The 26,937-nt window shown below is 37.7% G+C and overlaps 1 protein-coding gene across 2 annotated transcripts in view; it reads right to left on the reverse strand.

Annotated features, from left to right (window-relative positions):
* Window positions 1-7,175: 7,175 nt before the first annotated feature.
* The window catches only part of ENPP1 (ectonucleotide pyrophosphatase/phosphodiesterase 1), an 82,912-nt gene continuing 63,150 nt past the window's right edge, over window positions 7,176-26,937 (reverse strand). Inside the window, exons 16-25 of one of the 2 annotated variants that reach the window (XM_010357612.2) lie at window positions 26,622-26,691; window positions 25,078-25,165; window positions 23,780-23,949; window positions 22,225-22,276; window positions 20,800-20,954; window positions 18,420-18,549; window positions 17,255-17,335; window positions 15,956-16,088; window positions 14,295-14,457; window positions 7,176-10,785 (exon numbers count right to left, since the gene is read on the reverse strand). In XM_010357612.2, coding sequence (XP_010355914.2) covers window positions 10,615-10,785; window positions 14,295-14,457; window positions 15,956-16,088; window positions 17,255-17,335; window positions 18,420-18,549; window positions 20,800-20,954; window positions 22,225-22,276; window positions 23,780-23,949; window positions 25,078-25,165; window positions 26,622-26,691 — 1,213 coding nt within the window. In that variant the 3' untranslated portion in view covers window positions 7,176-10,614. Of the gene's footprint in view, window positions 10,786-14,294; window positions 14,458-15,955; window positions 16,089-17,254; window positions 17,336-18,039; window positions 18,550-20,799; window positions 20,955-22,224; window positions 22,277-23,779; window positions 23,950-25,077; window positions 25,166-26,621; window positions 26,692-26,937 lie in introns of those variants that run through there. The other variant, XR_004056929.1, reaches the window with a different exon arrangement.

The following is a 26,937-nucleotide window of genomic DNA, read 5'->3' on the forward strand; positions in this document are numbered from 1 at the left end:
TGTTATATGAGAAACAAAGCCTTGTAGGAAGTGAGGTGTCAGGTCTGAAAGAAAAAGAGTCACACTTCCTCTATGAAGGACTAGAAAGAAAGTCAGCATGTGTGAACTCAGAAATGCTTGTCGCAAGCAGCAATACAATGAGGGGATATCATATATTCACCATGAAACTGCACCTAGTCAATATCATTAGGTACTGGATACTTTCTGCTGTTTGTACATTTATTATCGCATATATAGAGATGGGTAAAGATACTTCAAGAACTTTAGGACATTTAAAAATATCTTTTGCCTAAATGAATTTTACTGATCACTTTTTCCAGGTTATAAAAGTAGTTCATTACAGAGGAATAAGAATGTGAGAATCATCCTAAATCTCACCACTCAGATGTAGTAACTGTGAGCATTTTAGTGCATGAAGTTCCAGAGAGAAGAATAAGAGGAAAGAATCTGAAGATGAGAGATAAGGAAGCAGAGAAAGAGGAGTGGGAGGAAGAAAGGAAGAAAAAGAGATTCCATTTTTTCACTCACCAAAGTGGATATATTATCATAAATAAGAGCTGTCATTTTCAATTAAGATATTGTGAAGTTTTCTACTTTACAAAGTTAAATAAACATCAAATTTTTTATCGTTAGTAAATTAAACATCAAATTGTTTTAATGTAGTGTTACATAAATATACTGTATTGTGACCATTTCACTAATAAAAATAAACTATTTTGATTAAACTTCACTTTGCATTTTTGTAAAAATATACAGTGGTTTCTTCTGAATAAATTTGAAGAACTGAAATATGAGTCATAGTTGAACAAGCATTAGAGTTTTGGAACACAATTATCAAATCGCCCTCAGATATGTCACAGCACCTCATGACACAAGATGTCCCCAAAGTATGACTGTCTCTAATTGCACCTTCACGACACTGGAGATCTGCATCTTTTAAATCTTTTCCCGTGTGGTAAGCACAAAAATATGTCACTTTCTTATCTTTGATTCAATTAATAAACTAAAACATTTTTATGTATCTGTTAGCTCTTTGCATTTGTTTCCTATGAACATCTTAATTTCATCTTGTGCCCATTTTTTCATTTGAGAGTTCACTTTTATTGATTTTGTTTTTAAGTGTGCTTTTTTACTGATAATATTTCATGTTGTTAGCACACTATTAATAAATTTATTTCAAAAACTGGTTTAGAATGCAACTACTGATGGAATAGAACTTAATGAAAGAACAGCAGCATTTTCAATGTGCTTTCAAAGGAGGCAATATAACGTATTACTTAAATATATGAGCTTTGCCAAGTCCTGGGTTCAAATTCTCCCTTGGATAATGTAAATCATTTAGCACAATGTCTGGAACAAAACAGGCACCCAGTAAATGATAGCTATGATTATTTTCATGTTTGTATTTGATCTATTTCAGAGATATCTTGGGTATCACAATATTACTGATTCATTGGGTCTATGAAAATTCATGTTCCATATTGCAGTTTCACTGTCAGCTTTCCATCAGACACCTGATGGATGGGACAATTTGTTTACCTCTAATTCACTTCACTACTATCTTAGCCAATGCTAAACTCCATTGCCCTGAATTTCAAAGATAGGAGGGAGGGTGAAAAAATGTCTCCCCTCTTTGGTAAAGTGTGTGAAAATTGCCCAAAATCGATTTGTTCCAGATGCCCCGGTGTGTTTGCTACTGGGGTAGTAACACCAGTAACACCGGCATGCTTTTCCTCACAGCAGAAGGTGTTACCTGGAGTTGAGGGATGTGAGAACCAAGAGGCACTCCCCTGCATCTCCCCCTTTGCCGGTGAATGTTTATGATAGCTGGTCGCTGGAGAAACACCATGTGCTTTCTAGAGAGGTTTTCATTTGAGATGTCAGAACTGAAAATCTCGTGCTTTCCCCTCAGCTCGCCAGGCAGCAGACTTTCCACAGGACAGATTAACTGAAACAATTGTGAATGGCTCTTGAAAAGTATTCTTATTCTTTTATTATTTTTTTAAAAATTCTGCTTTGTGCACTGGGATGACGTCTATAAAGGAACTCTTTCAAAAAATATCCCATTGAAAGTGTCATCTAACACTTATAGCTAGGGAGGCAAGAAATAATTACTGTGAAATTGTCCTCTGGCTGTATTTCTGTAGCCTGTTATTCCTTAGCTATCTTTTTTTTTTTTTGAGGTGGAGTCTCGCTCTGTTGCCCAGGCTGGAGTTCCTTAGCTATCTTAAGTGGATGTTTGCTAAGATTGTACCTTTGGTTTTCATTCATCTGGATATTTTTTACTGAGCAACTCCTACGTGCCAGACATTATGCTAGAAATAACAGATGGTTTTTGAGACATGACTGATATGGTTTGGATGTTTTCTCCCCTCCAGATCTCATGTTGAAATGTGATATTCGATGCCGGAGATAGGCCTGGTGGGAGGTGTTTTGGTCATGGGGGTGGATCCCTCATGAATGGCTCTGTCCTTGCGATAATGAATTCTCACCTATGAGTTCACACAAGACCTACTGTTTAAAAGAGCTTGACACCTCCCTGTCTCTCTTACTCCCTCTCTTGCCACGTGACATGCTGGCTCACCCTTTGCCTTCTGCTATGATTGGAAGCTCTCCAGGCCTCACAAGAAGCCAAGCAGATGCTGGTGCCATGCTTACATAGCCTGCAGAGCTGTGAAGCAAATAAACCTCTTTTCTTTTTAAATTACCCAGTTGTGAGTATTCCTGTATAGCAATGCAAATAGACAAATACAGTGACGATAAACACGTGAAAAGGAATCTATCTCTGAAGAAATATATGCCAACATGGTTTGGGTCTGTGTCCCCACCCAACTCTCATGTCAAATTGTAATTCTCACTGTTAGAGGAAGGCCCTGGGAGGAGGTGACTGGATCATGGGGGCAGACTTCCATTTCTTGTTCCCATGATAATGAGTGAGTTCTTATGACAACTGGTTTTAAAGTATGTAGCCCATCCCCTTATGCTCTTGCTCTCTCCTGTTGGCCATGTGAATATGTGCTTCCTTCCCCTTCACCTTCTGCCATGATTGTAAGTTTCCTGAGGCCTTTGGAGAAGCAGAAGCCTGTGCAGCCTGCAGAACTGTGAGCCAATTAAACAACCTCTTTTCTTTATAAATTACCCAGTCTCAGGTATATCTTTATAGCAGTGTGAGAATGGACTAATACAGATTCTAAAATGCTAAATAAGAGTTACAGTCACTGAAAAAAAAAAATCCCACAGTATTGAGCTGTCGCCCTGTGAAACTGCCTTTGCAAAGATTATGACAGTGAGAGAAATCTAATGTGGCTGACTCTATCTTATTTCTAGCCTCACAGGCTGGCTGTCTTCACTCAATTCAGTGAAGCAAATTTGTGACTTCCTCAATTGTCCCTATAGATAACGTCACTATTGTAGAACCTAAGATGGATCTTTTGATAAATTTTTCCAATTTTTGCGTTCTGGCAACTGACTGACTTCACCTGGACCCATGACTCATAACTTAACCAGTCCTGTGACCCACTCAGAGGTGGACTCAGTGCAGGAAGACTGTTTTCATACCCCTATGATTGCCTTCCCAACCAATCAGCAGTACCCATTCCCCAGTCCTATGCCTACCAAGCTGTCCTTGAAAAACCCTAATCTCTGAGCCACGTGGCTAGCCTAACATTAATTAAATGCTTTCTTTACTGCAATGTCACAATCTCAGTGAACTGGTTTTGTCTAGTCACTGGGCAGGAAGAACCCATCAGGTGATTACACTTGTGAAACAGCACTCTTGGGACACATAAATCTCATCAGGGTTACAGTTTTCAGGACTATGTTCACAGTATGCAGTCTAAGAAAATGTAACTAATGTTGACCTAAAAGAAGAAACTGAGCCAAACTTAATACAAGCAGAGTTTATTTGGGCCAGTTTTGAGAGTTGTAATCCAGGGACATGGATTCAAGTTTGCCCTGAATATGTGCTCCAATTAGCAGCAGTTACAAGTGGGCTTTTGAAGAACAAAAGAGACTATTCCTAAATTGTTTACCATCTAGTTACATCAAAATAACATAAGCTATTGACTTGCTGTACATTGTTCTTTGCATCACAAACTCCAGGTATGTGAGGATAATGAGTAAGGCAACTAATGAGTAATGAAATGACTTTAAACAGCTGCCCCCAGGCATGGAGGGAGGTGGGTGGTAAGAATAAAGTCTCGCACTCACATCTCTCTGGGCCTAATAAATTCTACATGCCTCACACAGCTCAGGCTGCCCTGAGCTATTTTTCTTTTCTCACAGGATCACAGGCTGGGAAATGTTTAGGTGGCACAGCTTCTCTGGGCTTCCCAATTTCCTTAAGAGGTTGGTGTTCTCTGTAGGATAAGATCTTGCCAGGTCCCTGGAAGCCCCAAGTGGAAGCTAACAATCCTCTTATACCTACAACCACACCACCTTGAAATTATTTTATTTCATGTTAAACTTGCAAAGATTGTTTTTAGCAAGTTGTGTATTTGGATTTGGAGACTGCGTTCTGGGCAAAATTTCTTAATAGGCCGCAGTGCCATCTAACAACATAGTGTGTGGGTTATGGAATAATCAACTGCATTACACATCTGTAATTGTTGGGAAAGTCTGACCACATGACCAATGGATCCTAAGGATATGGCTTTGGGCTGGACCTTGAAATAGAGGTAAAACATTGGCGAGAGCACCAAGGGGGCAGGCATCCCGTCTGCCCTGTTCTCCAACTTACCCCAATGCCGGACACAGAGTAAGCACAGCTTTGAAATCTATTGTCAACCCTGAGCTGGAAAAATCTATTCCAGTGCCAATGTCTTCAAGTGTGCTGTTGAATAAAACTGCAGAGACAGCTTATGAACAAGCACACAGACAAAAGACCCACAGATTTACCATCTTGTTTCTGTTTGGAACTTAATAAAAGTGGTCAACTCTCCAGACAGTGACACTGTGTCAAGATACAGAATGTAACAGAGAATCCAAAATTGTAGGTATCATCAGATTTTTTTTTTTTTTTTTGAGACGGAGTCTCACTCTGTCGTCCAGGCTGCAGTGCAGTGGTGCGATCTCAACTCACTGCAAGCTCCACCTCCCAGGTTCAAGCCATTCTCCTGCCTCAGCCTCCCGAGTAGCTGGGACTACAGGCGCCTGCCACGACGCCTGGCTAATTTTTTTTTTTTTTTTTTTTTGTATTTTTAGTAGAGATGGGGTTTCACTGTCTTAGCCAGGATGGTCTCTATCTCCTGACCTCGTGATCTGCCCACCTCGGCCTCCCAAAGTGCTGGGATTACAGGCTGAGCCACCACGCCCGGCCAGTGATTATTTTACTACAAAAATTTGAACAAGATCCATTCATTGGACTGAGAAAATTTGTCTCATTTAAAATCCTTTAGAATTTTTAGTAAGTTATAAACTTTCAGTTCGGAGATCCCTGTTTTCCTTTATGTCACAACCAGCACAATGCCATCTAAGTAAATGCATACATTTTTTGACAGTGAAAAATATCTAAACACTGTGGGGCAAAACTATGAGACATTGTATGAGACACTGTAAATAATTTATTTCCTATATATTTCTTCAATTGTTTTGTATCTCTACTATGTGAAAGCCAAAGTATATTCCATTCTGAGTTCTGAATTTCTGATATATCATTTAAAATATGTTGTTTTAATTAAAATCCTAAAACTATCCCTTGAATCGAGAATTTACAGGCAAGTAAAAAGTTAAATTTAAAACAATAGCAATGGGTAGGATGAAAGATACTTCTTTCATGTTCCTTTCTTTTGGTATCCCATGAGCATAATGCCGCTTCCAGGGATTCTTCCATTTCCAGTAGACTGAAATGTATTTCACGTATCTATGGGTTCTGGTATGAATATGATTTCTAGTAAACATTTTTTTGTTCAGTCACTATAATGGAGAGAATAAATACAAAAATTTCACATTAAAAGAATCTATAGAAGTGCCAAGTTTGGTTCCAGACCATTCTAAATACTAAAGAATATATATGCCTGTCATTTGTTTTTACTTGGAAGTATGATTAAATATAATTAAAATACCAAGAACAAGGATATAGGTCACAGATCAGGTATGTTTACTCTATGAACCTGAAATGAACTCGCCTTTCAACATTACAGCTGTGGTTAACTGTCAACAACCCTTGGACTCAGTTTCATGTCTTCAGAGAGGCACCCTCGGCCGTGACCCTACCCATCCTCCACACACACACATAGCCACAAAGGAAAGCACCCAGGGTTCTGTATATATGTTTTATTCGAACATCCACGTTTCTTAGCTTAGAGACAATTATATGCCATACACTTTTCTTCTCTCTCTTACAATATTTAGACTGGCCAAAAACCAGGGAAAATGTCCTTGGCTTCAGTCATTATGAAATCTTACTTAATGCTTATGAAAGCACTCCTGTGATAAGCTTCAGCATGAAGTGTAATCACCACATTCAGTTTCAAAGTTCAAAGGCCCATTCCTATGATGGGTAAACACCTACCACAGTACAAAGAAGGAAAGTGACTGTGGGTAATGACAGAGGAAAAGTGAAGGGGGTAACAACTTCTCCCAGAGGAGGGGGTGGTCCCTGTTCCATGCCCATCTTGTCTCCTTAAATAGGAACGGCCAGCAGACCTAACAGTCCTTGTACTCTACGCAGCTGCTTCCCTGGCTGGAACATGAGCATCTGCCTTCTTCTCCCTAAGGTTTGTCCTTTTTTCTCTGATTCTTGGAAACATTTTTAAGTTCTGCCAGGTACTCTGTTCTTTCATGAATGAACTGATGGAAATTTTCTATGGAAGTTACTTACCTCACTTAAGAAGTACACAGTGGCTCATGCCTGTAATCCTAGCACTTTGGGAGGCTAAGGTGGGGGGATTGTCTGAGCTCAGGAGTTCGAGACTAGCCTGGGCAACACGGTGAAACCCCATCTCTACTAAAATACAAAAACTTGTCTGGACGTGGTGGCGTGCGCCTGTAATCCCAGCTACTCAGGAGGCTGAGGCAGGAGAATTGCTAGAACCCGGGAGGTGGAGGTTGCAGTGAGTCAAGATCAGGCCACTGCACTCCAGCCTGGGCTACAGAGTGAGACTCCATTTCTTAAAAAAAAAAAAAAAGAAGTACTGACTTGTGGCATGGCAGTAGAAATCAGGATAAGGTTTTACTTTGCATTTGAAAAGCTAAGAACAGCCTTTACTGGAGAAAGTAGGATAAAGGCATTTCCATACATGTTCATGGGAATTTACCATTTAAATTTACCATTCACATTTGAATTTACCATTCAAACTAGGGAGTAGAGATCAGTCACTTTTGCCATTTTATCAGTTTAAAACTCTTTCAAGAAAAGGAAAGAAAGGAGGAGTCTCTTCCAAGAAAACAAAAGAAAAAAGTCATACTGTGTAAGAACCACAGAAGAAAAGCTAAGTAGGAGCAGATGTGGGTGCTCTTTCCTTAAGAGTCAGCATAGAATGTAGAGAGTGACATTTTCTTTAAGAACAGATTATTATAACAAAGCAAGAAAAAGTATATTTGTCCATAAGTTGGTCACAGTGACACTTGTAGAAAATATAAGTAGCTGTAAATGGGAAAAATGTCAAAAATGTTCCATCCAAGGAATGTTAGAAGGTCCCTTCTTTGCCTTGCTCATCTGAAAAGTTCCAATTCACCCTACAAGCCTTAGCCCCAAGGCTGGGAAGCCACTGCCTCTACTACCAAGAAGCATCCAGAGTCTCTTTTGTGCTGCATGGCACCCTCCTGTGGCTTCATGATAACATCTATCACTCTTGAGGGATCCTTTACACTTCTGCTGCCTCTTCTCCCTAAGACAGACAAAGCTGTCACTTGTTCTTTTATGTATTCTTGGTGTCCAGCAAAGGGAACAGGCATCTATCCATTTAATTAAGCTCTGCTAAGATGCTTTGAGTTAAATTATATATGTTTGTGTGCTGGAAGAATATATAAAAATCAGTGAGACACTTCTACAAAGACAGAGTAGATATCCTTCTGCTAAATGCATATAAAAATCCTGTATATTATATTAAAACACAGCAAGACTCTGAACAGTACAGAGAAAACGGACAGGCTGGGAACATCAGGGCCCAAGGAACAACACTGTGATGAGTTCCTTGCATTTTCTTTTCAGCTCATATATTTCCAACGTGGAGCTGAAAAAGTCAGCAACCTGGAAATGTCAACAAATGCAGGGGAAAAAAACCCTAAAAGAGTCCCGCTTTCTCTCCTGCCAAAGGACCAGAAAAGGGTAGCCAAGCAAGGGTAAAAATGGTTCTACTCCAACCAAACACCATGGAAAAAACCATGGCCCCACCCATACCAGCAAATGCTGAGTGGGGAGTCTAGACTTACACTCTCACCAAGCTGTGAAGAGGTGTCCCAGCTCCCCTATTTTTGTATTCTTGGTGTCCAGCAAAAGGGAACAGGCATCTATCCATTTAATTAAGCTCTGCTAAGATGCTTTGAGTTAAATTGTGTATGTTTGTGTGCTGGAAGAATACAACACCAGAGTGGTGTTGGAGAAGGCTGTGTAGGCCACTGGGAATTTCATTCCCACCTGGTGTAATGAAGCCCTTCCTGGTCACTCCTGTCCCACAGCATTAGTGGAGATTCCCAGGGTGCAGCAAAAGGTGCCCTGCACATCCCAGCCAGGGAGGAATCAATAGAGGCCTAATGGGAAACTGAATTCTCACCTTGCTCAGTAGTAACAAGGGGACCCTGTCACTCAGTATCAAGGGAGGCTGACTAGGGAACCTGGACTCCCAGCCACACCTGGTAATAATGAAGCAGTACTCCCAATTCCCCTACTGTGGTGGTATCAGAGACAGTTGCCTAAAGCAGAAGGTTTAAATAAGACCCATAGTCTCATAACATAATACCTAAAAATATCCAGGTTTCAATAAAAAATCATTTCACACACCGAGAAACAGGAAAATGCTTCTGAATGGAAAAAAGACCATCAGTAGATGCAAACAATGAGGTGACAGATGTTGGAATTATCTGATAAGGATTTTACAGCAGCCATTATAAAAATGCTTCAACGAGCAAGTATAAATGCACTTGAAACAAATGAAAATGTAGAAAGTCTCAGCAGAGACAGAAATTCTCAGCAAATAGAAGATATAAAAAAAAAAAAACCAAATGGACATTTTAGAAATAAAACACACAATAACTAAAATATAAAAATCAGGAATAAATGGGCTCAACAGCAGAACAGATTAGACAGAAGAAAGAATCACTGAACTTCGAGACAGAAGAATAGAAATTACCTAATCTGAACAAGAGAGAAGCAGGCTGAAAAAAATATCATATACAGAGCCTCAGGAAACTGCAGAACTTAAAAACAAACAAACAAACAAAAAAACTTCCAAAATTATTAAATAATTTTCAGTTGCAAATTGGATTTTCCAAAGGTCTTTGCAGCTGGCCCTTAGGCTGTTAAAGAATGATCATATGAAGGATATATAAAAATCTTTGGTGTATGTACTGATATTATACCTAAATTGGACCTAGGTAGCCTAAAAGTTAATGCAATCTTTGAAGATTTACAGATAGGGACAAAAAGGTACAGTCAAGGTAGTAAAGAAATCAAGATCACTGTGTCATTTATCATGTCCACCAAGAAGATGTGAGGTGACATGTTCTCTTCAATCTATGGAACTTCAAAGTGCACCGCTTAACAGAGAACAGCTCTGCAGTGGTAGGGTAAGTCTTGTGCACAGAGAGAAACATTCCTACCATCTCAGTAAAAAATGGTACCTTGCATGTACTGACTGGTGCTCTGAAGTTTCGCCAAAGATAAGATACAATTTTAACAGTCAAAGGGCCACATTTAAAGCCATTGTAAACCTATGTTAATTACCAGTGAGCAGGATGGGAATATTTCTCTTTTTTTTAATACAAATACAAAGTAAGATTTTATCATAGGTAAGTATGTTCAAAGATCGTCCCTCAAAGTTGAACTTGTTTGAACCATTAAATCTAAAGAAATCCAATCAAAAAATAAAAAAAATAAACAAACAAACAAGATTAACAATTTGGCTTTTGAGGGGATATACAGCAAAGACTGAAACAAGATCTCAGAAGTATTTTGGCTTCTGTTAATTTTTTGTTTTTTTGATTAAAATGAAAAGAAATGAAACTCCAACTTAAAAGAAATCCAGAACTACTTTAAAATTCTCGTAAAGATAGTCACATAACATGGGCTACCCCAATCCTACTAAGTCTACTGTTTGCCCAATGCCATCAAGGTTTATATAGTAAGATTCAAATATCTGGTATCCAGACAATGTTCACAGCTACTTCTCCCTTAAGAGAAGCAGAAAGGCAGTTTTAGGTGTGGTCTGTCTTTATCCCCCAAACTTGATCAATGTATACAATGCTTACACATCCAAATATGTGCAAGATTCAACAGGAACCCTCTCCCACTGCTGTGCTGAGTACGCAAGTTTCCCTGAGATGTCCGCATCACCAAGGGCTCCGTTCTCACTCTGGTCGACAGTTTCTGAACAATGCGATAGTGTAGATAGAGGACTATATAAAATATAAGTTTCTCTCAAAAAGATTTATGGTGTTTGGGGATAAAAAAATATATCAGTCTTCTTGGCTAAAGGTTGGCAAATGTGTTTTCAACTTTAAAATGTCTGACACGGGCTCTTTTCTTTGTTGATAGAAGCTGAGTCCAGTGATGTGCTCAACATCTGTGATCCGTGCTCTGTGTAACATTAACAGTTCTTCAACCCATGAGGATTCATGCTTCCCATGCTAGCAGAATAAGAAATATAAAAGACAAGTTACCAAGAGGACACTCAGTTCACTTCTATACACGCTCCATCTTCCCAGTTTAATCATTTATGAGACTTCAGCTCTAAAGTGGAACATGCCATATGATTTGTTAGGCATCATCTCTCCTCTCGAGTAGCTTTCCTTCTAATACATACCATGTATGTTTGTTTAATTAGATGCATCAAGTTTGGGAAAAAGAAAGTATACATGGAAAAGATGATCCTGCATTAAATTGGTTTAAGAAACTTCAATGGTGTGGAGTTAAAAAAAGTCGGAAAACAGAAATTACATGGCATGGTAGAAAGAATATGGGAATTAATATAAAGAATCTGGTTCTCAGTCAGAATGGCTATTATTAAAAAGTCAAAAAATAACAGATGCTGGCAAGGTTGTGGAGAAAAAAGAATGCTTTTACATTGTTGGTAGGGAGTGTAAATTAGTTCAACCACTGCGGAAGACAGTGTGGCAATTCCTCAAAGACCTAGAGGCAGAAATACCATTTGATCCAGCAAACCCATTACTGGGTATATAAGCACAGAAATATAAATCATTCTATTATGCAGATACATGCATACATATGTTCAGTGCAGCACTAGTCACAATAGGAAAGACAAGGAATCAACTTAAATGCCCATCAGTGATAGACTGGATCAAGAAAATGTGGTTCATATACACCATGGAACACTATGGTGTATGTGGTCAATGATAGACTAAATAAAGAAAATGTGGTACATGTATACCATGGAATACTATGCACCCATAAAAGATCATGTCCTTTGCAGGGACGTGGATGGAGCTGGAGGCCATTATCCTTAGCAAACTAATGTGAGAACAGAAAACCAAACACTGCATGTTCTCAGTTATAAGAGGGTGCTGAAGGATGAGAACACATAGACACGTGTGGGGGAACAACATACACTGGGGCCTGTTGGAGGGCAGGGGGGAGGAGGGAGAGCATCAGAAAGAACAGCTAATGGATGCTGGGCTTAATACCTAGGTGATGGGATGATCTGTGTAGCAAACCACCATGGCACACATTTACCTATGCAACAAACCTGCACATCCTGCACACATACCCCTGAACTTAAAATAAAAGTTGGAAATTTTTTAAAAAGAGACTGGTTCTGTGACTATCTTATCGGGTAAACTAAGGAAAGTTATTTAACATATAAATCTTGATTCCTTTATCTGTATCCTCCTCATTGGGTTATTTTGACGATCAAATATAATGATGTGTGCAAACATACTACAGAAATACTGGTTTTTATGAGAATGTGTTATCTACAAAGATGCATGAAGACGTCCACGTGGGCCAAAGCCACATGCTAAGAATGGTGGAGCAGAAAGAGGGAAAAGTTCTGGGTCCCCAGTGGTGCAGTTGACCCAAAGCGCCATCCCAGGACTGTGCACAGCTGGACTTCCTGTTCTATGAGGAATCTCTGACTTGCTTAAGCCACTGCAAAGGCGTTTCTGTTATTTGCTGCAGAACCCTACTCTAATTGATGCATTCAATGACGATATAATCTCTCAAAATAAAGAAAGTAATGAAGCAGGCAATGGTTGCATGTATCTAAGAATGCCCACAAAACTGACAACTTTCAGCGGAGTCAGATCAGGCAACCAACTAAAGTCATGCTATTCTGTATTTAATTCTGAAGAATAAGGGGAAAAATAACTTAATGAGAAATGTGTTCTATAGGAACAAGTAATTCTGAAAGTTTATCACAGAAACAAGGAGAGACATATCTTCATGAATTTTAACGATATATACAAAGACTACTACCATCAAGAATGGCAAATGGACCACTGTATTCTACTCCTGGGCCCAGAGAAGAGCTCACTATTTTGTTTACTTCTGTGTCCTCAGTACCTAGAGCACTTGATTATAAATATCAAAGGAATGAATGGCTGAATCAAAGTAGTAGTGAATGAATGAATGAGTGAATGCAGCACTCTTCCCTGATGAGCTCATACTGGATCTCAAGATCCTAACTCCAGGTATACCTACCACCCATTCACTAGGACTGGTATGAAAGTTACATCTTTTTGCAGATTCAGGTCAAGACGTACTTGGTGTCACTTCAATGGAAAAAAAAAAAAAAAAAAAAAAAACGGAAATGTGGGAAGTACTCTGAAAGAAAAATGTTTTGGCTCACCATAAGGAAAAACTTAAAAATTGCTAAAATGGGCCGGGCGCAGTGGCTCACGACTATAACCCCTGCACTTTGGGAGGCTGAGGCCGGCAGATCACCCGAGGTCAGGAGGTCGAGAACAGCCTGGCCAAGACGGCGAAACTCCATCGCCACTAAAAATACAAAAATTAGCCAGGCATGGTGGCAGGCGCCTGTAATCCAAGCTACTCGGGAGGCTAAGACAGGAGAATCGCTTGAGCACGGGAAGCGGAGGTTGCAGTGAGTGGAGATCACGCCACTGCCCTCCAGCCCAGGCGACAGAGCGAGACTCCACCTCAAAAAAAAAAAAAAAAAAAAAAAAAAAAAAAAAAAAAAAGGCCGGGTGCAGCGGCTCACGTCTGTAATCCCAGCACTTTGGGAGGCCGAGGCGGACGGATCACGAGGTCGAGAGATCCGAGGCTGACACGGTGAAACCCCGTCTCTACTAAAAAAAAAAAAAATACAAAAATAATTAGGCGGGCGCGGTGGGGGCTGCCTGTAGTCCCAGCTACTCCGGAGGCTGAGGCAGGAGAATGGCGTGAACCCGGGAGGCGGAGCTGGCAGTGAGCCGAGATCACGCCACTGCACTCCAGCCTGGGCGCCAAAGCGAGACTCTGCCTCAAAAAAAAAAAAAAAAAAAAAAAAAGCTAAACTGTTATGCAGTCATGATGTCCCAATCTACAATGTAGATTTTTTAAATTCTGAGCAAATAAGATAATATAAAACAATTATTCCCAAACACACTGGTATGACAACAGGATAAGAAAGGAAAATATTTTTTATAATTAAGTGATGCATAGAAAATTTGAAATGTTGTCTAACAACTTTAAGACTAATTTATAACAGTGCTGACACTTTGAAATTATAAATCCAGTTTTGAAATAAGAGAAAATCCATACTTCAGATAAACCTAGACTTTAGTGGTTAAGCCATACAAAGTTTGATTCTGATCTGATTTTTAGTATCTTTACCAGACAAAGGGGCCAGGCAGGGTGACTCATGCCTGCAATCTCAGCACTTTGGGAGGCCAAGGCAGGAGGATTATTTGAGGCCAGGAGTTCAAGACCTGCTTGGGCAACAGAGCAAGACCCTCTCTCTAAAAAAAAAAGAAAATGAAAAATAAAAGCAGACAAGGGTAGTCTTCCCCAAAGATACGTCATCTTAAAAGATCAAATTTAAAAGCATACTGTAATTTCAAAGTCCATGTATACTCAAGAGTTGTGCTTTCTCTCACTGTAATGTCAGATGTATGACACAAACAAATATGCGTATGTCTAGATTTTCAACATGCAAAGTAAATATACAAAAGCTACTTACAACACAGCTCTCACTGTTATCAGTCCTGTGAGGCAAAATGAAAGCCAAGGTGTCTAAGTTTTCACAGTGCAAAGGAGTCTGAGATGCATCTTTACAGCTTGTTAGCACAATAAAGAAGTGAGTTGGAATCAAAATTTCTTGATTACGGATGACTCTTCTTTTTCTGTAAAATATGCCAATATTCATTTTAAGAAAGAAATAACTATCTTCCTTTTGATGACTATTTCAGTAGAGCACGCTTTTAATACATATAAAAATCAAATTCAAACAAATAATTAAATATAAGAAGCCAGTAATCACAATGCCTCAACATATTCTGCCAGATTCAGAGTAATAATAAGACAGGCAGATAAACCCAGTCCAAATAATTTTTGTTTTCTGTAGAAATTTATTGACTTTTGGAATTCTTTTAGTTCTACTTAAAGACACTGAAATTGAAACATTAAAGAAAACAAAATATCATTTTTAAACACTTATGACCAAGAGTATAAACCATTACCGATAGTCTTAACTTCTAGGCCATTATAGACAAATAGTGGGCAGAGAAAGAACTGGTTAGGAATTTTTTATTTCAGCCCCTTCAGAGAGGACATGTTGTCATGAATTGTTTGTTCTAACTGGATTTTCCTCCTTATCTTAATAACTTAATCTTTTAAACTGCAGTATATTATCAAAGATGTCCCAAACATCTTTACCTCATAGTCATTCTCCTATTTCTTTTCATTTTAAGGCTGTTTGTTTTTTTAATATCTTTCAAAACTTAAGGTAGTGGAATCATTGTTTTCAAATATGACCTTATGTAGAATCATAATCTATAAAACTATTTAAACAGAGGGCTCTGGGTGAAGCCGTGGGTAGGAAGCATATGCAGTTCCCTTCTTTATCCTCTCTAGTGCTACAGTTTCTAAGGCAGCTTTATGCCTCAAGGGAAAGTAAAAAACTGTAACTTTACAAATTGATGTGCTCTCCGGTGTATTTTGTAAGTCACATATAATCTAAGTCAGCCTGGGAGAGTAGGAAAGTTCTGAGAGGGGATGAATCTCAGTGGAATCTCAGTCTTTTTCCTACGGACTTAACAGCGAAATTCTTTCCCAAACTACTGAAATTATTGTTTTAATAAAGATCAACCAGTTTCCAAAATGTTCTCTCCATCTCTTTTTTTAAAAAAGCGCCACTGATGGTTTCCTTCAGACGGTTGCTTTTTATCATGCCCTTCCAGCCAGAGTTGGGTAAAAGGTGTAACAGTCACCCAAGGCCACCAGACTCCCAAGCATTCCAGCTTTATAACACTATTCATTCCTAGACTCAAGATATCTGTAGCCACACCATAGAGTTCTTCATCTTCTGAATGACAGTATATTAAGATCATACCTTAACAATTAGCCACACAGAGATCTTAAATGAGTTCAACATTTAAACTGAGCTCAAAAATTACTCAACTGAACTGAATGGGTGAGAAACACTACTTCTTTTACCTAAAAAATATTTTACTGAATGTTGAGCAAAACGCCAAAATTGATCAGATATTTCAAAAGGATTCCTGTGTAGTCAGAAATGTCATACACAAACATATGACACTGGATAAAAAAGGTTCTGTTGACTCAACTGGATGGTAATCCCATCTGGTTCCTATTTTTAAGAGTAATGAAATATGTTCTTACTGCCTCAGAATCTCTAAGGAATCATAACGTCCATCATAATCAAAGTCAAACACAGGACCACTGACGACATTGACACCATTTCTTTCTTCAGCATACTTTCGCAGTAGGGTGTCATGAAAGTAGCGCCATATAACTGAAACGAGATAGAAGACAGCGTAGTTTCAAAAGAACAAGGTACCATGTTGTCATGTGAAATAAACTAACACCATGATTCAAAATTAGCATTTATAGTAAATAAAGATAAAGTCAAGTTTGGCTTCAGTCTTTGCTTTTTGTGTTTTTTGTTTAGAGACAGGGTCTTGCTATATCACCCAGGCTGGAGTGCAGTGGCACAACCATAGCTCACTGCAGCCTCAAATTCTTGGGGTCAAGAGATGCTGCTGCCTCAGTCTCTAGAATAGCTAGGACTACAGGTGCACATCACCATGCCCAGTTAATTAAAATTTTTTGTAGAGACTAGAGACCAGGCCTCACTGTTTTCCAGGCTGATCTTGAACTCCTGGCCTCAAGCAGTCCTTCTGAGTTGGCCTCCCCAAAGTGCTGGGACTGCAAGCATGAGTCACCACACCCAGCCTTGGCTCCAATCTTAGTGTGAGGCCAAAACTTCATTGTTCAGCCTTGGACTTTGAAAGGACTCACAGACAAAAGCTGAACCCCTCTGTTTGAGGTATCACTGAACAAGTACATCATGTTCAAATTGTGATCATATGTCATCATCAAGCATAGCAACATTGCAAACACAAACAAGGCATATTATTCAGATTTCCTATTAATATCTGAATATTAACTTTGAAATATTCACAAGTATTCTAGATATATATTAGAGTAAAAACTCTCTTTATGCTTATATTTTGATATTCTATACATCAATATAAGTAACTATATTTTTATTCCTGTAAAAGTCAAATGCTGCAAGTAAATGATGATGTAAAATCTATTCATTTGAAAGCACAGACAATTATCAAGAACTTCAAAAAAGTTAAATAAGGAAGCCGAATGAAAGTTAATATAAGCGATAGCAGACTGTATTAGCTGAATAACTTTAGGAAGCGCATCATATACTTTCCCACCAAAAATGTTTGCAAACAATTAAATACAAAGCAGAATGGATACTGGAATATATGATAATTCTCATATTTGTAGAATTTTTGTGTACTAGTATGCTCATAGTTAAACCTTTAAGAATGTATTTGGTATTAATTCATTTAATCTAGACCATAAGTCCTATTACATATGAATTATGCCTATATGTGCAGAAATTAATTAAAATTATCAAATATAGAGTTAACATTTTTTTACCTTGAAAACTCTGGTACATTGGCACTATATTTGTAGTAAGCAAAGCTTCAGAATATATTCCACTTGAATTTTTATTTAGTTCTACAAAGAGAAAAGAGGACAAATTTTTCATTCTTCACAAATAACATAAGAAATTATAGTTTCTCATGGCAGAGGCGAGCATTTTTAAAAACTAGCTGAGTACCATCTTAAACCTGAAAAACTTTCCCAAGTACTGGGTCAAGGGAAAATGTAATGTGTTTGGTCAAGTCCTTTACAAAAATAAAATATTTAAGTCTTTTCAAGATGAGCATGTCAAAGAAACATAAACTTTAATAACAAGAGCCCCAAATTAAACATATTCAAACTTTATTGACCTTATTTCAGCTAAAAGGAATTGTGTTGACAATCTTCTTTCCTTACACTTTTTCACAGTGAAAAGAAAAAAGAGAACATCTGGCTCCAGAACAACACCTGCTACCCAGAAAAAACATCACAGGATGTCTGTCTCGAAATGCCATACAAGGCTTCTCTGTATGAATTTGAGGCTTGGACCTAGTCTATTTTTATAATGCAATAGCCAAGTTCTGACTTCAGACACACACTCTGGGAACTGAACTGGATGCTGATGGTAGTTGAGCACCTGTAGGTTTCGATTTTTGCCTTTTAAGGCTGGCCGCAAAATGGCTTCTCATCAACATACAAATTTGCCATTTCAAAAAATAGTATACTTAGCTTCAAAAAAGCCATTCCCTAGAGGTTCTGGATCAGTGAAAAAGCAAGAATATTTAAGCCTCTACCTTTACCTACTTCTCTGACAATCGCATTTTCTTTTTAAACAACAAAGTTAGATCTCCTTCCTAAGAACCTTGATATATTCTTCCGACTTGATATATATATATATATTCCAACTTCACAGTATTCTCAAATTCTGTTTGAAAGAAATGCAGAAAGGAACCATGAAGTGTGCCGCTTCCACATCTGCACTAAATCAACTACCCCCCAACAAAAAGAACATTTTATAAAATTTAAGTTTTAGATGATTAAAATTTTCCCGTTGGTAGTTCTAGACCAAATCCACAATTTTTCACCAATAAATAATGTATGGTAGGATTTATAAACAAGAAAGAAAACAAAAAGGAGAAGAGCATAAGAAAAGGGAAGGTAAGGAGAGGAAAAAACTTACGTGGTGGGGAGAGGAACCCATAACTCACTTTGGTGTTATTTTTATAAAATGAACATTTATGGACAGGACTAAGAGAAATTCTAAAGTCCTGGTACAGACAGTTGGAAAAGTCTTCCGTAGAGAAACTGTCCTGAAGAACGAAATGAAAAGAACTCTCAGATATCAGGCACAGAGAAGAAAATTGCTTTATTAATATTTAAAGGTGAACTACATCATAAAATTAGGAAGCTCTAGCTGTCAGCTCATGTCCTTGACTATTTTCCCATTTTCCTACTAGTATATTCATCTTTTTTTCTAACTAAAGTGTAAAAATGCTTTAAAATATTAAAGATACTAATTGTCATATTTGTGCAAATATTTTCAGATTCTGCTACGCTAATATGAAATAATGTTTAGAATGTTTTTATCTACAATTTTAAACTTTTATTTATTTATTTATTTTTTAAGACGGAGTCTCTCTCTGTCACCCAGGCTAGAATGCAGTGGCGCAATCTCGGCTCACTGCAACTCTGTCCCCCAGGTACAAGCGATTCTCCTGCCTCAGCCTCCCGAGTAGCTGGGACTATAGGCATCTGCCACCACATCCAGCTAATTTTTGTGTTTTTAGTAGAGATGGGGTTTCACCATGTTGGCAAGGCTGGTCTTGAGCTCCTGACCTCAGGTGATCCACCCTCCGCAGCCCCCACAAAGTGCTGGGATTACAGGTGTGACCCACCACACCTGGCTAATTTTTTGTATTTTTAGTAGAGACCGGGTTTCACCGTGTTAGCCAGGATGGTCTCGATCTCCTGACCTCATGACTCGCCCTCCTTGGCCTCCCGAAGTGCTGGGATTACAGGTGTGAGCCACCACGCCTGGCCAGTTTTAAGCTTTTATATAGTAAAATGCTGATTTTTAGAGATCTGAGTCTATCTTCCATAGCTAACTACACTGCCAAAAGTCGCTGGAGTAAGGGAGGAGAGTCACTGAACAGCAACTCAAAAACCTCAAGCATCGCAATGACTGTAAAGTCATGCATTTTAATTATATAAGAAAACTGAAAATGGAATCAAGGAACACCATAATTAAGGTATAAATATTAATAAATAGGATGGGGTGCCTATAAAAAGTGGTGTAGACTGATCAATCACAAAGTGAAAATTTTTTTTAAGTGTTTGGTGTTTGAAGACAGTCTTGAAAAATTTTTTAAATCAAAGTTCAAGAAACTTTATATAAATATATGTGTGTATTATATATTTGGAACATAGAAATTATATATAAACAGACATTTCCCTATCTTTTTATTTGGCCATCTCACTGATTAGTAAAAATAATTTTATTTTTTAAATCAAATTGCTGCCCTCCACTATGCCCTCTCAAATCCCTTTGTCGTTCCCTTAGGGCATCCTGTACCTTGCCAGTCACTTTCAGTTTCATCCCAGTTTAAAATTTCAATTCCATGTAAGACCAAAATCTCATCTTCCCCCTTCTCTCTTTCCAGCACCATCTCCTTCACCATTTCTTCTTCTACCAGAGCACCCAGGGGACCATGAGTGAGGGGGAAGGCTACTTTTATTCTGGGATATTTGCCCTCACTCTTTTCAAGGCCTAACTCCTCTGGTGTTGGTGGTGGGCAGGATTCTGGTCTCTCCCTGGTTTGGGCTCGTGTCTTCCTATAGATGGTACATGCAATGATGTTACTGAGCTCTAATGGCTTTGCCAAACAGTGAGGGCTCCCTTAGATTTGGACGGCTGAGGGAAATACTTGTCCTCACACAGCATGTATTTAGAAATGGGTAACTGTGACTGATCCTAAGGCTGATTTCCTGCAATTATAAATTGGAATCATAAAATATTAAAACTGGGGTCAGGGAGGGAAAAGAGAATTCTTTTCTTTTTTCTTTTTCTTTTTTTTTTTTTTTTTTGAGATGGAGTCTCGCTCTGTAGTCCAGGCTGGAGTCTCCTGCCTCAGCCTCCCGAGTAGCTGGGACTACAGGCGCCCGCCACCACGCCTGGCTAATTTTTCTGTATTTTTAGTAGAGATAGGGTTTCACCGTGTTAGCCAGGATGGTCTCGATCTCCTGACCTCGTGATCCGCCTGCCTCGGCCTCCCAATTTGCTGGGATTACAAGCATAAGCCACTGTGCCCAGCCCAAAACAGAATTCTTTACTGCACAACCCTCATTTCACAGAAGAAATTTGGTCTGAGTTCTCAAAATCATGCAGCTGCTCAGTGGCAGAGCTTGAACTGGAACTGAATTTTTCTGACTCCCTGTTCAGTGTTCCTCTAATGCAGGAACTGAGTATAAAGCCAAGGTGAACAGTGAGAAACTATGCATTCAATGTTCTGCTTAATCATTAATTTGAAATAGCCACACATAAAGAGGTGACAAATACTTGCATTTCTGTCCACGGTATAGGATGTCCAAAGGGGCATTAAGATGTCTTGGCTGTATCCACTCATAAACTGGTGCTGGGAAAGAAGACAGATGGTGTTTTTCTTCTGGAGAACTCTGGGTCTTCCATAGGGTAAAGTTTCATGCTTAATATTCTTCTCTTGGGTCATAGGATGAAAATAAATAAATTTAGTTAGTGTGCATTATATGATAATATATAGTGTGATACCCTCATCTAATCCTTTCTTCTACTTAACCATATTGAAGATTTACTTTTAACTATTTAAAAAAACTGATTACAAAGGGTAGAAGCATAAACACTTAAGAAGACATTTCAGATTCACTGTAATTTTTGCCTATAAAGATTCTGAAATCAATGTAATATCAAGATACCATGAGGACACTACATGAAATTGCTAGATATTCCAGTTAATTCAAAGTTATATTATCAAAAATTCTTAAGCATTATTTTAATTACTTACTCTTTAGGACACACTCCAGAAAGTAAATTTTTTTAATGATATGTGTACTTGGAAAGCAAAAGTTCAGAATTGAAACTATGAGATTAAACTAAATAAAACAATAACAATATAGATATTATTTATTGCCATTTTTCCAAATGTCGAGTGCTTGCTACATATCATATAACTAATTTTTACATTTCCATATGAATTAAGGTTATATGCCCATTTTACAGATGAGGAAATAGCAGCTGATAGGGAATACTCTTTCCATGAACATATAGTACCTAAGCTCATATTCAAACTTGGATCTACTCCATTCTGAAAGTGCCACCATTCACTACAATACTTTGCCACCTTGAAGATATCCTACGGATTTTACAGAGACAAGCTCATATCAGAATTAACACAGAATTTACCTCTTTATTCTAGTAGAAAGAAAAAAAAATGTGTGCCAGGTAACTTAAGGATGAGAGAGTGTATTATAGTGACTCCAAACATTCAAGTCATAATTGAAAAATTTCATCGGATGTCTGTATATCCTTGATTGTTGGTCAAAAGTGATGAAGAAATAGCTTTAGATCAATAAATCAATATATAACCTTGTATGATTAACTAAGAACCAGGTGAGATAGAAACTTAGGTATTTCAAATGGGAATCTGAGTCTCTACTATCAACCTATAGAAATCGTCAAAAATTTCAGAACACCTCCATCATGTTCATAAAGCGTGATTCAGCTTCCACTAAATACGTTACATACAATATCCACTGCAAAATATCTCTTCTTTCCTTATGTCTAACAGTCTAAACTGTCAAGCAAAGAAACCTCTATGTTTCATCAGGTGGTCCTCCAGAACTCCCTTTATTTTACTGGTTATTCTTAAATAATGTCCCCAAACCAGTTCTCTGCATTTCACACTGATGAGAAAACTGTTTCACATTCCAAGCTTGAGGGTAGCATGCCTTACCTTCTGCCACGGTCAGATTAAACTGTGTCTGAAAATCCTCAATTGGCAAAATCTAAAAAAGGTTATAAAACTATTTTTAAGGACTGAGAGACATGTTTTAATTTTTATAACACAGAACCGCTATAGATTGATTATCCCAACACAGAACAAAGATCATTTACAATAGTCTTGTATGAGTGGATTTTTTTTTTCTCTTTAAAGGCAAGAGTCTTGCTCTTCCACCCAGGCTGGCATGCAGTGGTGCAATCATGACTCACTGCAGCCTCGGCCTACTGGGCTCAAGCAATCCTCCCACCTAGGTTGCCAGGTAAATGGGACTCCAGGCATATGCCACCATGCCCAGCTAATTTTTTAGCTTTTTGTACAGATGGGGTCTCACTGTGTTGCCCAGTCTGGTCTTGAACTCCTGGTCTCAAGCAACCCTCTCACCTCGGCCTCCCAAAGTACTGGGATTACAGGTGTGGTACACCATGCCTGGACAGAAGTTACTTTTTTGATGAAGAGGACAGAGGAGAGGAATGACAGTTGCAAAAGACAAAATTGTTAGTATAAGCATTATGCCAGCAATTAAAAAATAAGAATATGACTGCTGCTTTGTAATTCTTATCTAGGTACCCCAAGTCTTTCTTCTAGTCTAACTCAAGTCTAAAACAAAATGTCAAGCATAAAATAAACTACTCTCCAAATTGCTACATATACACATATATCGTATATATACACACACAGTGTATATATGTATATTTTTGATATATATATCAAAACATATATTTATATATATTTATATTTATGTATTATATTTTTAATATTATAATATATTATATTTTATATATAGATATATATTTATACATATTTTTGTATATATGTGTGCACGTGTGTGTGTATATATACATATATATATATATATTTTTTTTTTTGAGATGGAGTCTCACCCTGTTGCCCAGTCTGCAATGCAGTGGTGCGATCTTGGCTCACTGCAACCTCCGCCTCCCGGGTTCAAACGATTTTCCTGCCTCAGCCTCCCAAGTAGCTGGGATTACAGGTGCCCGCTTATGGATGTTATCAATTTTGTTCATAACTTGTCTAGTATTTTTATCTTTTTATAATAATGATATATTAACATGGAAGTAAAAAAGGACAGTGTAATATATTCATTTCATACCAAGAAATCTTTTTTCCTCCCTACACTTAACCTGAATTGTATTTTTAAAAAGGTACATTGTGATTGGTTTACTATGTGCTCATGACCTCACTACTAGAGTAACAGTACAGATTCCCTAATACAGGATGCTCAAGAACTGAACTAGACTTCTTCACATCTGCACCCAAGTCAAGTCACAGCTCCAAGGAATTAAAAATAAGAGCATAAAATGCAAAAACTAGAAAGAGAAAAGAAATATTACAAAAGATCTGCATGTGCCCCCTAGGATTAAAATATATGTTTACCTACCCCCATTCCTAAATTCTAATTTGATTATTAAGCATTTCTACAGCACATGCTGTGTAGAGGGTGCTATCAAACCATACATACTGGACCAAACTTCCTGACGATACTTACCGAAGCGTTACATGAGCAGCCAAGGTTATCTCTGGGGTTTCTTGTGAAGGGGCACTGTATCAGGGGGTGCACCTCTTTGGGATGCTTTGGTGTGTAAACGGGATTCTTTAGAAGGTGGTTAAGACTTCCATGAGTTCCATTATTAGGAGCTGGTGTCAAATTCAGTAAATCTGCATCATTTCAAGAATGGTAGAGTTACTTAGATGTTTCAAATCAAACAAATAGTAGACTTGTGCCATGATCTTTACTTTTTTAAAACCAAATACATGAGTCCTTTACTCTTTAACTAAAAGAAAAGTATAAAACTCTCTTGAGTTTTAGAGTATTTAAGACTAGGTTCTTTTTAATAGAAATACTGATATGTATATGCTGTATTTCAGTACAAAATTTCTGATTTTTAAAGTGTACAATAACTATAGTCACCACCTGTTGAATGCATATTTTCTGCCAGTCATGGTGCTAACATATTTTCTTATTTATTCCCCAAAACAATTTTATAAGTTATCATCAATATTTAGTAGATGAGTAATCAAAGTGTTTTGCCCAAGTCTCAAAGTTACTAACTAAATGATCTAGAATTCAAAACCAGCTTTGTCTGAGTCTAAGACTCATGCTCTTAAATGTGATAATAGCAAATACTTACGTAGTAAGCACTTACTATATGCCAGGTGCTGTTTTAAGTATTTTAGGATATATTTCCTCATTTAAACTATATAGACTCCCACCAAAAGAATTATAGTTAAGACATATTTAAGGTTTTGTAAATGCCTAGGACCATTATGAGAATAAGAAATTAATATTTAAAACACAATGCTTCACCATAAAAGGACTACTTTAGAAGGTACAAAGTAAACCAAGAACATCCCTAATGGGTCCTCCGTCATTTCTACAACCTTGACATTGACTTACATTCAACCATTATGGCTACCAGAAGTTCCACAAGTTTTGTCCACCTTTCACTGCCCTCAATGTCTTTTCTCTGGCTTCTATCACTGCTCTGAGTCAAGAATCAAATAATTAAGCCAAGGGTCTAGGAAAGTGCTGGGCACTGGGGGTGTGCAGACCACCCTGCTGTGAGTGGTGTACTTTAACCAGCAAGCAGCCTAGTGGAACAAACAGATAAGTAATAAGATGACATGTTCCCCACATTTCTTCAGTGAGTCTGAGTCAGGAAGAAGGTAAAAATCTGTCTTGCTTCACCATCCTCTCCACAAAGGTGCCTACAATGTGATCTGCTTTTGACAATCCTATTTCAGGTCTGTTTGCAGAAGGGAAAAAAGCCACCTGTTCACACTTACCACACATTAAGTTATAGACTTCAACGTTTTCAAAGGTGTCAACCTCAATGCCATGCTTGAATCCAGGTCCATAGCCAACAAAGAGGGCCTAGATGGCCAAAAAGGGAAGTTTATCAGTGCATTTCAGCTGTCTGCAGGTTAGTCCAAAAAATTCTGTTATCCAAATTGTACATATACAAACTGGTTATGGTAAGAGGAAAACTACCATGCTCAGTGGACTTTGTGGGAAATATAGTTTTAACTCTATCACACATATAATCTAAGAACATCTAGGATATGTCTCTTAGTTTTACTAAAATTCTTGACTTGACAATCAGAACAGAAAGAATGATAAATTTTTTTTTCATCTATGACATTGAATATAAACTTCACCCTGCCCACCTTACACAGTGCTTCAGGGATCAAATTAGAAAATTACTACAAGTTTATTTTGAAAACGTTAAAGTGCTGGGTAAATGCAAGATATTATCTCTTCTAAGAACGTAAATATGATACTTTCTTATCTATCACTAGCTTTCTTAACTGTAAAGCAATATTCTTAACAGAGCACAAAAAACATGAAAAATAATTATTAGAAATATAATAGGAGATACGTCATATGCTTATGAAACATGAATATAAAATTTTATTAATTTTCTAATTTTTATGGATTTAGGGGTATGAGCAAGTTATCTTTCATGGATATATTGCATAGTGGTGAAGTCTGAGCTTTTAGTGTCACCCATCACCAGAAGAGCGTACACTGAACCCAATAAGTGGTATTTCATACCTCATACTCCTCCCACCTTCCCACCTTTAGGGAGTCTCCAATATCTATTATTCCACTCTGTACGTCCGTGTGTGCCTACTGTTTAGCTACCACTTACAAGTGAGAACATGTGGTTTTTAGTTTTTTGTTTGAGTTATTTCACTAAGGATAATGGCCTCCAATTCCATCCATGTTGCTGCAAAGGACATGATTTCATTCCTTTTTATGGCTGAGCAGTATTCCACGATATATATATATATATATATATATATATATATATATATATATATATACACACACACATACATATACCACATTTTTAATCCATATTCCATTGATAAATATTTAGGTTGATTCCATAACTTTACTTCTGTGAACAGTGTTGCGATAAACATACGAGTGCAGGTGTCTGTTTAATAAAATGATTTATTTTCCTTTGGGAAATCCCAGTAGTGGGATTGCTGGATTAGGGGTAGTTTCATTATTATTTCTTTGAGAAATCTCTATACAGGGATCCACAGAAGTTGTACTAACTTACATTCCCTTCGACTGTGTATAAGTATTCCCTTTTCTCCACATCCTTACCACATCTGTTGTTTTTTGACTTTTTAGTGATAGCCAATGAATATAAAATTTTAACAAAATTCTTTAATGTTCAAAGAAAAATAGCTTTATGAAAGTATGTTTCATTAATTCTCATTCAAGACATATAATCACAGTCTGTTTTCAAGTGTAAAACTTTGTATATCATTTTTTCTTTAGATTCAATTCAATTAAGTATAATAGGTTTACTCACTTGCATATTTGAAAATATATTGTCAGAGCCATGAAATCCACTTCCACAATATTTCCTTTCTGAGGGATTCCTAATGTTGACATATATGAATTAAAAGTGTAAAGTCCTTTCATAAACATAACATTATTTTCATTAATAAAAAGTATGTAACTACTTTGTTAAACCAACACAATGGGTAAATAAAACCACCTGGCTTTGAAAAGCATTAAGAAGTCACTTCTATCTTTTATTTCATGGACAAGCAAACTATAAGCAATATAGTAGACAGAAAAAAAACCACCAGCATCAGGACAGAAGTGGTTTTGAACACTAGCTG

This window comes from Rhinopithecus roxellana, chromosome 4, assembly GCF_007565055.1.
Source record: "Rhinopithecus roxellana isolate Shanxi Qingling chromosome 4, ASM756505v1, whole genome shotgun sequence".
Taxonomy (NCBI): Eukaryota; Metazoa; Chordata; class Mammalia; order Primates; family Cercopithecidae; genus Rhinopithecus; species Rhinopithecus roxellana.